The 14,404-nt window shown below is 37.1% G+C and overlaps 1 protein-coding gene across 1 annotated transcript; it reads right to left on the reverse strand.

Annotated features, from left to right (window-relative positions):
* Positions 1-1,627: 1,627 nt before the first annotated feature.
* LOC115215859 (peptidyl-prolyl cis-trans isomerase NIMA-interacting 1) lies at positions 1,628-13,207 on the reverse strand. The gene is made up of 3 exons (XM_029785207.2): positions 13,016-13,207; positions 5,194-5,385; positions 1,628-2,277 (listed from the first exon to the last, which is right to left on the reverse strand). The coding sequence occupies exons 1-3, from the start codon at positions 13,065-13,067 to the stop codon at positions 2,057-2,059; spliced, it is 465 nt and encodes a 154-aa protein (XP_029641067.1). The 5' UTR covers positions 13,068-13,207; the 3' UTR covers positions 1,628-2,056.
* Between the last annotated feature and the right edge of the window lie 1,197 nt (positions 13,208-14,404).

Below are 14,404 nucleotides of genomic sequence, written 5' to 3' on the forward strand. Positions count from 1 at the left end.
CCAATCTGAAGTTCAAAACAATTCCACCAATCAACCACCCCTTTTTTTTCTTTTAGCCATTCTGAAAGGATTAAAAACAAAGCTGACCTTGATGGGATTTGAACTCAAAAGCACAATCAGAACAGATACCATGAAGTATAGTACCCAACATACAAAGAATTCTGCCAATTTGTTGTCTATACAGGGCTACATGATCCAATATTTTTCAACTACTTAATCAGAAGAATAAGAGCAATTCCTGTGACCTTTCTCAGTAGAAGTTGAGCCAGATCAGAGACTTGACCTAACTGCTTGCAAATGAATAGAACCCATTTTAAAGACATTCAAGGCACTCAGAGATGGTATTAAACAGAGCAAGTTGTTAGTCTAACATTCACCATTTAATGTCCAGCTTCCATGCTCCAAATTGAATTTTAAAAAAACCATTAAAAAAAGATTAAATCCAAGCTGAAGCATTGTCCAGATGGAAAGTTACAAAACCAAGAGAGGAAAATCTGGATTAAGACCCAATGTTGACCTTGACTATTAATGTTTTTTCTGCTTTGTTTATACATAAAAATTTGCTTACGGGCAATTAACAGAAATAATAATGATTATTCTTTTACTTGTTCCAGTCATTTGACTGCAGTCATACTGGAGCACTGCCTTGAAGGGTTTTATTTAGTTGAAAACATCGACCCCAGTATTTACTTTTTATAAGCCTGGTACTTATTCTATCAGTCTTTTGCTGAAACACTAAGTTACGGGGATGTATATACACCACCAGTTGTCAAGCAGTGGTGCAGTACAAACACAAACACACACACAAACATAAATATCATCATCATTGTTTAACGTCTGCTTTCCATGCTAGCATGGGTTGGACGATCTGACTGAGGACTGGTGAACCAGATGGCTGCACCAGGCTCCAATCTGATCTGGCAGAGTTTCTACAGCTGGATGCCATTCCTAACACCAATATATATATATGTGTGTGTGTGTATATGTGAATAATATATATATATATATATATATATATATATATTATATATATACATACATACCTGTGCCAGTGGCACATAAAAAGCACCATCCGAACATATTAATATATATTTTATGTAGAGTTTCAAGCTGTGTGTTTAACTATCCAAGTTAGATAGAAGCAAAGATTAATTTATGAAATTTTTATTTAAAAAAATATGTTCTCAGATTACTTTTCAAAATTGTAAAAAATGAATAAATTCCCAGTATGATTTAAAATGATTTAGATTATTCATGCAAGACCTTAGATTTAGCAAAGCATGTGACAGCAGTCAGTTATATCAATCCAAATAACTGTTTATTTTATCAACACTGAAAGGATGGAAATCAAATCTAAAAAATAATAATGAAAGGTAAGTCAATTACATTGACCCCAGCACTTGACTGGTACTTATTTTATTGAGCCAAAAAAAAAAAAAAAAAAAAAAAAAAATTAAAGATAAAATCGACTGTCAGGATTTGAACTCAGAACATAAAGATAGACAAAATGTTGCAAAGCACTTTTGTCTGGCATGTTAACAGTTCTGCCAACTTGCCACTTTAATAAAAATAATAATAAATTTATTAATTAAATAATAATAATAATTATAATAATAAAAGCAAGAAATAATTTTGATTAGAATTTATTTTAACAGTCATAAGAAACAAAATTCTACCTGTAAACAGGGTTATCCTTTGAGCAAATGCAAAGGATAAAAAGCATTTTTAACTTTTATTCGGCAAAAGCAGAATGTTTCTTCTTTTAAATGCATTTATATTTCTCTTCTGATAAAATGGAATGACTGGTAGAGTTTCAAACAAAAAAAAAAAAAATCCATCTATACCTTAAAGAATGGGTGGGAAGGAAGAGGAGAAAAGGAGAGATGAGATTGGAAAGTAGCAGAAGGGGCCATTACCATTGAAAGTGGTATCAGAAAAGGAACAAATTTAAGAGGAATTAGGCTTCTTGCTCTGAATTAAACATGATCACACCTTTCACACCATTAAAAGTTTCTAAAATTAAAGATTGTTATCTTTTAATGTCCATAAAAATACTTTATGCTGTTCTCAAAATGATGTGGTAACCTGAATCAGTTGAAACGATGTCACTCAATTCTCCTACTTCCAAACTAAAAGCAGCATCCTCAAATGGTTTCTGCATCTGTCCTCGACCAAACAAACCCAAGTCACCTTTGTTCTTGGCAGAACTGCAGTCACTGTACTGAGTTGCCAACTCGGAAAAACCAGCCTCACCTGATTCAATTTGTTCCAAATAACCTTGAAAAGAAAACAGAAGAAACAGAATATATATAAATAAGCCAGGTGACCATTCAAAATAAAATAGTACAGGGCAAAATCTGATGATAACGTGTGATAAGGAAATCAATCAAAGCAAAAAAAAATATTGTGAAGGCCCTCATAGTTTAGCTAGATATCTAGAGTGATGGATACATGTGTTAAATAAGTTTAAGATGAAATGAAATTTAGCATATTAGTCATCACATACTACCCCTGATAAGAATTGAAACCTGGATCTAATAGCAAACCAACAGAGCCAGTCAGGAAAACTTTGCTCTGAGATGGAACACAGGAGAAGCTTCTAATTATTATCTCCAGGTTCAATGAACTCTGCATTACTACAAGCTAACAAGATAATTGCAGTGTTCCTGCTGCTTACAATGGTGAACTGGTCTTGTTAACAGCTCCAACAGACTGAGCCCCCCAGGGGTGAAAGTTCTTTGGCTATAATATTGCAATCAGATATAACTGACCAATCAACGTCTAGTGCCCTATTGGATCAGTTAGTTGCAACTCGGTGGAAATACTTCACTCAAACTCAACCATATCCTTCTCGTGTTAGCACCAACTGATCGTGGCCACTTCCAGCCTCCCCTGGCACCCGTGCCAGTGGCACGTAAAAAGCACCTACTACACTCAGGGAGTGATTGGCATTATGAAGGGCATCCAGCTGTAGAAATACTGCCAGATCAGACTGGAGCTTAGTGCAGCCTCCTGGCTTCCCAGACCCCAGTCAAACCGTCCAACCCATGCTAGCATTGAAAACGGACGTATGATGATGATGAATTATTTAAAATCTGTTTTGCAAGCAAAATTTTTTTTTTTTAATGTGCATCATAATACATACAGAGTAATTCCAATGAAATACATTTGGCAAGTTTGCTATATGGTATATCACCATTTGTTTCAGCTTTTGTTGTTTCTTCGGTAAAGCACATATTTTCTTTAACCCTTTTGTTACAGTATTTATTTTGAGAAGCTCTGTGTCTTTCAATTAATTTTAAATATAATAAAGAATTTAGTAAAATAACTTAGTTATCATTAAGCTGGTGTTAGGAACATAAATTGTGACTAAAATTTGGTGGAAGATTTTAATTAAAAACTTATGAAAATAAGACATTTGCACTCAGAGCCAGAGCCGGTTTCAGCCAGGTTAGTAATGAAAGGGTTAATCTTCAACGAGTGCCCTCCACCAAAAGCACTTACCAGCACTCAGTAACCACTGATTGTCTATTAAGATCACATGCCAACCATCTTTCTCCCACTCACATTAGTTGATGCCTTTAATACTTAGCTGCTCTTTCAACTTAACCTCTTACTCAGACTAACATTACACATCCAACAGCTTTCCCAGATTTGCCACCAGCAAAACCAGTTGTTAAACTGGTTGTGGTGATAAGAGATTGGAATGTACAGTATAACTACATTGAGTCTCTTCTCCATTCTTCTCTTGTTAAATCTCCACCTACTACCCTCTTCATTAAGCCCTTATCTATCAGTCACCCACTAACCTATTTACACAACCACAACTGAGTAACAGAAAATTACATTTGATCTTTTCACATTTAATTCCTCCATTACCTTTCATCACTATCTTCCACATCATTGCCTAAGTAACAAAGTTTGGCATCAAATCTGACCATATTCAGTTACCACTACCATCACCCACCCTTCTTCACAACAAGCTATCTCTCACCAATACCCATCTCTACTGCTAGTTATCATTCATCATTATTGCTACCTCCATCATGCTACTCAAAATGTTTCTCATTCAATCTCCTTACCAACAATTAACATGTACTCATCACGGTTTCTTCCATTACTCCTTCTCTCCCCTCATTCTCTTGGTCATCACTCATCTATTCACCCCTTAGTCATCACTCTGTTTTTCACGCCCTTAGCCCTTTAGCATTTAAACTGGTCGTATTCAGCCTAAATATTCTGTTTTATGTTCAAACTGGCCAGATCCAACCTCTCACACATATCAAACTATGTCATTCTAGAAATATACTATCACATCATTGAAATCTCATAGCAATGAGATAATGCATGATTAATCCAAAGCAATCATCATCATCATTTAATGTCTGCTTTCCATGCTAGCATGGGTTGGACGATTTGACTGAGAACTGGCAAACCAGATGGCTGCACCAAGCTCCAATCTGATCTGGCAGAGTTTCTACAGCTGGATGCCCTTCCTAATGCCAACCACTCCGAGAGTGTAGTGGGTGCTTTTACGTGCCACCGGCACGAGGGCCAGTCTGGCGATAAAAGCATTACATTTGACAGAGTAATCTGAATACTAAAAGGTTAATCATGTTTGCTTTGAAAGGATGGCGGCAACATAGAGAGGACTTGTCTTGCAAGAGATAAGACATCTCTAGTGCTGGTGCAACAATAAAATGCATTCCATACACTCAGGAAAGTAGTTAATTTAGGGGAATTTTTCAGTCATAGACACACAACCAAAGCTGGAACATATGAGTGAGACATAATTCTGTGACCAATCCATGGAAACAATAACTCCAAATAAAAAATGACAGACTACAATGACCCCCTCCAACCCACATCAACATGGAAAGTGAATGTAAAACGACCAGAAGGTTTTTACAAACTTGTACTCCATAAATTTCTTTACTTCAATAAACAATCTGATTGCATTCTAATCAACAAAGGAACTGTCACATTATCAATCAAGAGGGAAATAGCAGCTAAATCTCCCTCAAACTACTCTCTAGCATCTTTAAAAAATGTAGTAAGCTGAATGTAACCCTAAATGCCTGAACAAAATTGAGATAGTCATGAGAGGTACACTTTTGGTTATGTCTTAACCAGGGTCATTTTTAGATAAACAACAATCTATTTGGCTACAATGGTAAATCAACTGATGCTTACCTTTAAGTATAGTTATTGCCTCTTCTTTGGTTCTTTCTATCTTCTCTTGTCTCCATGAAGATGGTCGACGACAATCTTTGTGTTTGACTAACAGGTGTGAACACTGTACTACCTCTTCAGTTTCTTCAGCTGGCTTTGTGGGACGGTACCATTGACTTTTTTTAGTACAAAGGTTTATGTAGTACTCCTTGCCTGAAATTTGAACAAATCAGCTTCAAAACAGTTTTGCTAATAATATTGTTCCCTCCAATACTATCAAGAGAAAAATCAAAAAAATATAAAATTTAGCAGGTAAAGTATCAGGTCATACAAGGATAATTGCTTTAGTGTTAAAAGAATCAGTGAAAGAAGGTAGGATTATTTATGGGTTTCTTTCCTTTTCTTCAAATCTTTAACACAGGCTTTCTCAACTATACTTTATCTATGGACCCTTTTGACTACTATTTAATTCTGGTGGACCACCATAGTCATTCGACGTTTAGAAACTAGTTTTATAGAAACTTCTTTCAAAATTCTTATTTCGTTTTTCATCCATTAACTTGTGTGGGTTAAACCATGTAAAATGTTAACAAAATCTGTTTCTTGCAATAAATACCAATACATACATATAAGAAAATTTTTTCAGAGGCCCTTAAAATATTATTGTGAATCCTCAATTTTCTATTTTGTTATGTGGACCCCCAAAAATCTTATATGGACCCTGGTTTAGAACTACTGATTTAAAGAATCATAAAGTTAGATAAGTTAGATGAAATACTGAGGCTTGATAAACCAGAGATGATGTGTATAAAGCAGAGTGTAGTTTAGTGCAGTGTGTATACAGTAATTCAGTATAGTGTAATGCTGTTATTTAAATCAAGTCAATCCTGACTGAATAAACCTAGGATCAAAACCATTCCAATTCCAGCCTTGACCAGCTTATTCTTTTTTTACAAGAATATAGTATTACATAGTGTAATGTTTATTTCCTTTCCTGACATGACAGGATGTGATTTGAGAGCTTGGCTAATTTTGTACTTGTGTGACAGCGTTCACCCGGGGTGGGTTGAGCTGGCTTTTTCTCTGGTCCTAACTGCATCACAAACCATGGCAGCCCATGCTCGACAGCCCCGTGCGAGGTCACTGGAGATAGTGAGCCATTTGCGGTTCCATCTGCGCAGACCGACCACCTGCGGACCTAATTTTAACCTGCATTGTCTCTACTCATCTTACCGAATGTACAGTGGTGGATTTTATCTTGACAGCAGTACTAGTGAAGTTGCTTTGTATCCTACAAAGCAAAAGCGGGTCCTACCAATTATATGTTGTTCAGAGCAATATGACCAAAAGATTGGGTAGGACAAGGAGTAAATACAGAAGATGAACTAGGGAGGAGGGGAAAAAAGCAAAAGTATGATGACAGTGACAGAGTAACTGGGGCAACCATACGGAAGAAGAGAGAAATGGGAGAGATAATGTTAGATATGATGAAAAGGGACAGTAATGGTATGGTATCATCACCACCATCATCATCAATATTTAAAGCCTGCTTGCCATGCTGGCATGGGTTGGATGGCTTGACAGGAACTGGTATGGTCAGGGGCCACACCAGGTTTCCATAGTCTGTTTTGGTTTAGATTTCCACAGCTGGATGCCCTTCCTAACAGTAACCACTCCACAGTGTGTGCCGAGTGCTTTTTACATGGCACCAGCAACAATGCTTTTTACACCAATGCTTTATATGTGGCACCTTGGTTTCAGGATCTCGATAATGAGAGTAAGTCATTGCAAAAGGTTAGTGAAAGAGAGACTAAATGATGGATATTCATAGAAATGGCTGATGGTAAAACAGTGAAACAGGTGCCAATAATGAGAGCCCAGGGACTAACATAATGATGGTTAGCAGAATGAAAGGAAATGCTCACTGATATTATAGAGTGTGAGTGATGGCAAAAGCGATGTGGTGGACAACGAAAAACCTGGCTGATGACAGTCAAGGCTGATCTGGAACCCAACCTAGGCCCCCATATCTACAGCGTTTGCCGCTGGAATAAGGAGTGGTCGGAGATCACGCAGTTGTTAGCATCAAATCGCCAGGTCTGGTCGGCATTTGTAAGAGATGCAGCATTGAGGATGAATGAAGCCAGCTCAACCCACTCCAGGTGAATGCTGTCTCAAGACAAGACAAGGCTATGAGTGATGAAGAATGAAGTGGTAATGATAAGAGAATGATGGACATCAATAAAGAGGTGAGCTGAAAGGAACAGACACAAATAACAGCTACATGTCTGCTGGTAGCGAAGAGAGAGAGAAAGCATGAAGGAGGATCGAATACCATCAAGTATAGAAATATGACTATTCTGAAAGAATACTTTCATTTAAAATATCCTGTAATAAGTTATATTGACAATGTAGATGTATAGTTGGCATTAGATAAAATAGTGATGGGAGGTTGTTATGACACTTATCTTCTTTCCTTAGTAAATAGGAAATATTTTTCATTATATATACACACACAATACTGAATACAGTACTGACTTTATTTCGAATGGAAAGTGCAGACTGCACCCACTTTCAGAAATCAACCTTCAGGAAGTTCCACAGAGACAATATCAACAACTGACTCACCCACTTCTGTAGATGTCAATCTGTTATACAGATAAACTTAGTTCAGACTAAACCAACAATTAAACTATTATGAAAGAGGTCCCAAGCTTGATTCCAGAGCATATCAGTAGCACAAGTACATTCTACTTAAGCATCAAGTCAACCCAGGCCCAGTGTAACTGGGTAAACAGAAACTCTGTGCAAGTCCATCATAATCATTTGACATCCACTTTCCACGCTGGCATGGGCTGGAGAGTTTGATAGGATCTGGTGAGTTACAAGGCCACATTAAGCTCCAGTGTTAGTTTTGCCATGGTTTCTACTGCAGGATGCCTTTACTAACACAAACCATTGTACTGGATGCTTTTTCTTCATGCTGCAGGCACTCATGAGGTTGCCATGTAACTCACAAGATAAAAGAAGAACAGGGAAAACACTCCCACTACTAAGTGGAGAGTATCTGAGAAAGGAAGACTGCTTTATGCCAGGAGACAAGCACAGGTGTTTTGCTATAGAGGAGCACATGGCTAGTCTATATACTATATATAGACATAAATGGGAATAGTTGGGGAAAGAAAAAGAAGGTAATGATAGTGTCAGAGCAAACTCTCAAGGTACAAGAGGGTGAACATATGAGAGGCTACAGACAGTGGGCCATGGGAGAGAAAGGGAAAGTGTATACTTTCATAAAAGTATAAAGGGTTAAAAATGGAGGTAGAGATGAATGTGGTAAGTGATGAACAAGGGAGAGGCATAGCAAGGGCCAGCCTGGTCACATCAATTCTGTCTAAAGAAGATATTAAGTGTACAAGTGACTGTAAAGTACTCAACCACAATGAGAAGGTAGATCTCATGTTATAACATCACCATCATCAGCATCGTTTAACATCTACCTTCCATGCTGGCATGAGTTGGACGGTTTGACAGGAGCCAGCCAGATAGAAGACTACACCAGGCTTCTGTGTCTGTTTTGGCATGGTTTTTACAGCTGGATGCCCTTCCTAAAACCAACCACCCAGCAAAGTGGACTGAATGCTTTTTATATGGCACCAACATGGGCAAGGTCAGTTTTGGCATGGTTTTTACAGCTGGATGTCCTTCCAAATGCCAGCCGTGCATGTGGGTGTGGGTGTGCTTGTACAAAAAAAGTTATTCAATATGCCATATAGCATGTAAATTAATTCTAAATTAGAATGTCCCCTCTAGCATAGCAATTCTCAAACAAGAGGCACTTGGCTCTTGAAGGAGGAATTTTAGCCAATGAAGGATTTCCAAAGTAAGAAAGAATGTACATTATGCACTACATATTTATAACAAATGAAATACCAATATACACAACTATAAAGACAATCACAAATTTACAGTTTGCACAAAAAAAAAAAACGGAAAGAAAAAATGGCTCCTTCAGTGTTATCCCATTTACAACTATTCACTTAAAGAAGTTTGGAAAACATGTTCATAATGGTGTGATACTCAAGTCCCACAAGTGCTTCTTTTACTCTTCTCAAATTTTTGATTGAATGTACTTATAGTGCTGTCACAGATGCCTCGACAACAGGACATCTCAACATTTGTGAGTACAGTAACCTTCAAGTAAAACCAACTGGATTTGTATTTATGTAGTGTATTTCAGATAAAAACATCCTAGCAGAGTTCTCAACTCACAAGAGAGGAATTGATCTCACTACAGCAAACTGATGAAACATGTCATATGTCTAGTGTTCTTGCTGCATACAATGAATAGTCTTTACCTAACAATACATATTTACAGTTAGATGCAAAACATTTAAGGGTTGTCTCTTGGCCAGACACACAACCAACAGCTGTGTCAATGACGGGGATAACAACCACTAATCTCTGGAACTCAACTGCTTTGGCCAGAGTTTGGGGAATCTTTTCTATGTTTAAAGGTTACACTAAAATTAACTGCCAACTGATAAGGATATATGTAAAAACATTTACAATGCTAAAATTATTTTGTAAAACATAATTAATTATTCATAAAAACTCAAAATGAGAAAAAGGGTTTCAGAATAAGTGATTAACTGTCATCATCATCATCGTTTAACGTCCGTTTTCCGTGCTAGCATGGGTTGGATGGTTCGACCGGGGTCTGGGAAGCCAGGAGGCTGCACCAGGCTCCAGTCTGATCCGGCAGTGTTTCTACAGCTGGATGCCCTTCCTAACGCCAACCACTTCGTAAGTGTAGTGGGTGCTTTTTACGTGCCAATGGCACAGGTGCCAGGGGAGGCTGGCAGCGGTCATGATCGGTTGGTGCTTTTTACGTACCACCAGCACAGAAGCCAGTTCGGATGGTGCTTTTCACATGCTACCGGCGCAGGTATTTTCACGTGCCACCGACACTGTAGCTTTCAAAATTTGTTTCATTTAAAACAATAACAGTTACAATTATAAAGAAATTTGAACAGGTGTTTTTAAAATTCCAGTTAGTTGAAAAGATAGACTTTTAATAAAAACTGAATGTATTCTAGTGAAATGATTTCACCATAGACTGAACATCATTTAGAAGGTTGCAGGTTCTCCATCTCTAGCTTGTTCTTTTGCAAAGTGAGACCAGAATAAAACAAAATGAATCAACAGCGTATGTATGCACAGCATTAAATTATCATCATTTAGCATCCGTTTTCCATACTGGCATGAGTTAGACGGTTTGACTAGAACTGGTAAACCAGATAGCTGTACCAGGCTCCGACCTAATTTTGGCCTGGTTTCTACAGTTAGATGCCCTTCTTAACACTGTGGGTGTATTTTAGTATTTTACATGTCACTGGTACGGGTCCCTTTTACGTGTCACATTGTGTCAAAAAATAAAAAGTTTCAGCATAATGGATATTGGTAAATTTATGTAGCTCTGCTAAGACATCCAGAAGGCGGAAGTGGTACACCTTCAATGGGAAATACTCTTTCTCTCTCTCTACTTGTTTCAGTCATTTGACTGCGGCCATGCTGGTGCACCACCTTTAATCGAGCAACTCGACCCCGGGACTTATTCTTTTGTATGCCCAGTACTTATTCTATCGGTCTCTTTTGCCGAACCGCTAAGTGATGGGGACATAAACACACCAGCATCGGTTGTCAAGCAATGCTAGGGGGACAAACACAGACACACAAACATACACGCACATACATATATACGACGGGTTTCTTTCAGTTTCCGTCTACCAAATCTACTCACAAGGCTTTGGTTGGCCCGAGGCTATAGTAGAAGACACTTGCCCAAGGTGCCACGCAGTGGGACTGAACCCGGAACCATGTGGTTGGTAAACAAGCTACTTACCACACAGCCACTCCTGCGCCTATCGCTCAATAAATTACCAACGCCCAATCTTGAAGCTTCCAGAAATTGGTTGTTTGAGAAATGATTTGCTGATGGGGAAGCTTTCTAGTTTTTCCTGACAGAAAATGCGCTCAAGATTTTTGGTTTGACTTCGAAAAGCTAAGCAGGAAATTTGGGTAAATTTGTATAATTTTACCGTCTTTGTTAGGAAAGACACAGGTATGGACTTCTCGGTCACTAAATGTAACACACAAACGACAAAAAGGACTAATGGTATATATATATATATATATATAATATATATATATAGAATGGTTGTATACTGTCAATCTAACAAGAACGTGACAGTAGGGGGTACACCACCGCTGTATAGCCCTAGGAAGCATCGAACGCCTCCTGATAGCTTTGACACATTTTTTCCCTGTGTCCTTATATACATGTGTCAAAGCTATCAGGAGGCGTTTGATGCTTCCTAGGGCTATACAGCGGTGGTGTACCCCCTACTGTCACGTTCTTGTTAGATTGACAGTATACAACCATTCTATCGCCCCACCACCGTACATGTCTCTACGAGAGATTTAGAAATTCAATATTTCTTAATATTATATATATATATATATATCATTCAACCAAGAAACAGGGGTCTTTGAATTAGTGTGATAAAATAAGGATATGGGGTGGAAGCAAAGAACATGAGCGGTCATAAAGACACAAGAAAATTGAACAAGTTGAATGAGACATAAACACTACGAAAGAAAAGATGGGTTTAAGGCGTAACTCCTCTTGATATGAATAATTCGAAATTGTTCATATTTTTAATTAATTAAAACCTCACAGTTTTATGTATTAAGTTGTGTTTCAAACACTGACTTAAATACTAAGTCGATCCTCCAAAATACATGATTATTTTCAAAATTAACTGAAACATACAAGAAGTGTCATTTGTAGAAAATACGGTCTCAAAAGGCTGAAAAGCTTTGGGATTGAAGGACAGCTATTATATATATATATATATATATATATACAAATTTACCCGAATTTCCTGCTTAGCTTTTCGAAGTCAAACCAAAAATCTTGGAAAAACTAGAAAGGTTCCCCATCAGTAAATCATTTCTCAAACAACCAATTTCTGGAAGCTTCAAGATTGGGCGTTGGTAATTTATTGAGCGATAGTATATATATATGTTAGAAGTATTGGGGGTGATGAACAGATTTAATACATATATATATGTATGTATGTATGTATATATATATATATATATATATATATGTATACGCACACACACTCCTTCAATTCTACAGCAGTAAACTTTTTTTTTTTTTGTAGATAGATAATACAGCTTTCGTTCGGAAAGGGAAAAATACTTCCGGTAAGGGACATAACCAAATCAAAGAGGCTCCTTTTTTTTTCCCCATTTTTTCTACTAGGGTCCCGTTTACCTTATTCTTAATTCTAATCGTATATAATTTATCTTCTTCTCTACACTATCATTGTCACATTATCACAGACGGACGGCAATATAAATATTTTCACTCATTCGGGGGAAATTTTAGGAAACCGGAAAAAAAAAATAATAATAGAAAGAAAGCCATATGACAAGTGAAATAAAAAAATTTTATCTATCGAAAATCAATTAGGTATTTCGGAATAAAAAGAAAATAAGACTATAGAGTGCGCATACAAAAGATTGTAAATAGTTATATATTAGAACTATCTTTTATGATATATCGTGATTAATTATTAACCTAAGCAATAGTGTAAATAAATATATATATATATATATATATATATTATATATATTCATTGATAGTGATGGAAAAAAAATAATTGATAATTACTATTTTAAAGGAGAAAAATTAACCACTAAGACTAAGTGAAAATTAGAAGGCTTTCTAAATATTACAAGTAAAATATATGTAATCAAAAATACAGCCCACCAGATTTGCGACTGATGCGTTTTTCCCAACCGGCTGGTAACTGATCGTCCATGATGAATCTCGAGTAGGTTTGTGCGCCTTTTACTGGAGCGGTGGAATACCGGTGTAAACTGAAATAGTTACAGACTAATATTATTTCTAAGCGTTAGCACACCGGGACAAGATTCTTATAGCTGCTTAGAAACAGTATTTCATTCGTCTTTACGTTCTTGGTTCAATTTCCGCCGAGGTTGAATGTGCCTTTCAACCTTTCAAGGTCGATGAAATAAGTACCAAGTCGTGCACTGGAGCCGCAGTAATCGACGAGCTCCTCCCACAAAATTTCAAGCCTTGTACTTATTATGGTAGAAAGGATTATTTATAAATATTATTCTGTTTTCTTTTATATATTTCGATTTCGGATTTGTTGATTTTTTTTCAATCCCTGTTATTTATTTTCATATTTATTTAAGAAAAATTGTACTAAAAGATTTTTGTTTTCGAAATAGCGTGTACTCGAAATGAAATATTTGGCGTAACTTCGGTATAGGTACCCGAAGTACCGGATACATTTCAAGAAAGTGTTTTTTCTTAATATATATGGGGGGTTACGGTTGGGGGTGGGAGAAAAGGGTTTCTGTTATCTTCAGAAATGTAAACAAAGCCACTTACGGTACCTATACCGAAGGATCGCCAAATATTTTGATAGGTTTTTCCTAATCGCAACCATACATGTTTAAACTGGCAAATAACAGAACCCTCAAAACAAATATGATAATCTAAATTATCTGGCAAAGAATTGTCCAGTTATAAACGGTAATTTAGACAATGATCAAATATGCTAATTACACACCGTAGTCGATGGGATCACAAACATCTTATTTCTCAGTCCCTATCAACAACCCATTTTCGTTTTCCCGGACACACTCTCTATTCGAATTTCACTCTGAAGCGGGTGTATGCACATATGTCGATTTCAGCAATTACAACTTCCAGTCACTGACTCGAAGTCTCTCTCTCTCTATCTATCTATCTATTTACCTTTCTCTCTTTTATTCCCCTAAATACATGTTCCCTTTATCATTCTCAAACTCCTCAAACGAGTAATTCTTTGACCATATTTTCTACTGCATTCAGTATGAAACGTGAAAGGATCTATCATCGAAACACTGGCAGGGTGTCGAGATCCTTTCTAGTCACATACAAAAATTCTTGTAGAAAACAAACAGACGAAACTCAGGTTAAAGGTGAACAGACAACTTGGTTTATTGATTCATGGTTGTACGTTGTCTGATGGGGGAATAGACAGCCTCTGGTATACTGCTGGTGTTGGTCGTTGAGGTTGGTTGAAGTTGGTTGAAGCTGGTGTGTGGCTGTCAGAGCCAGGAAAACCGTGACCGATCGCAGTGC

The sequence above is a fragment of the Octopus sinensis genome, linkage group LG1 (genome assembly GCF_006345805.1).
Source record: "Octopus sinensis linkage group LG1, ASM634580v1, whole genome shotgun sequence".
NCBI lineage: Eukaryota > Metazoa > Mollusca > Cephalopoda > Octopoda > Octopodidae > Octopus > Octopus sinensis.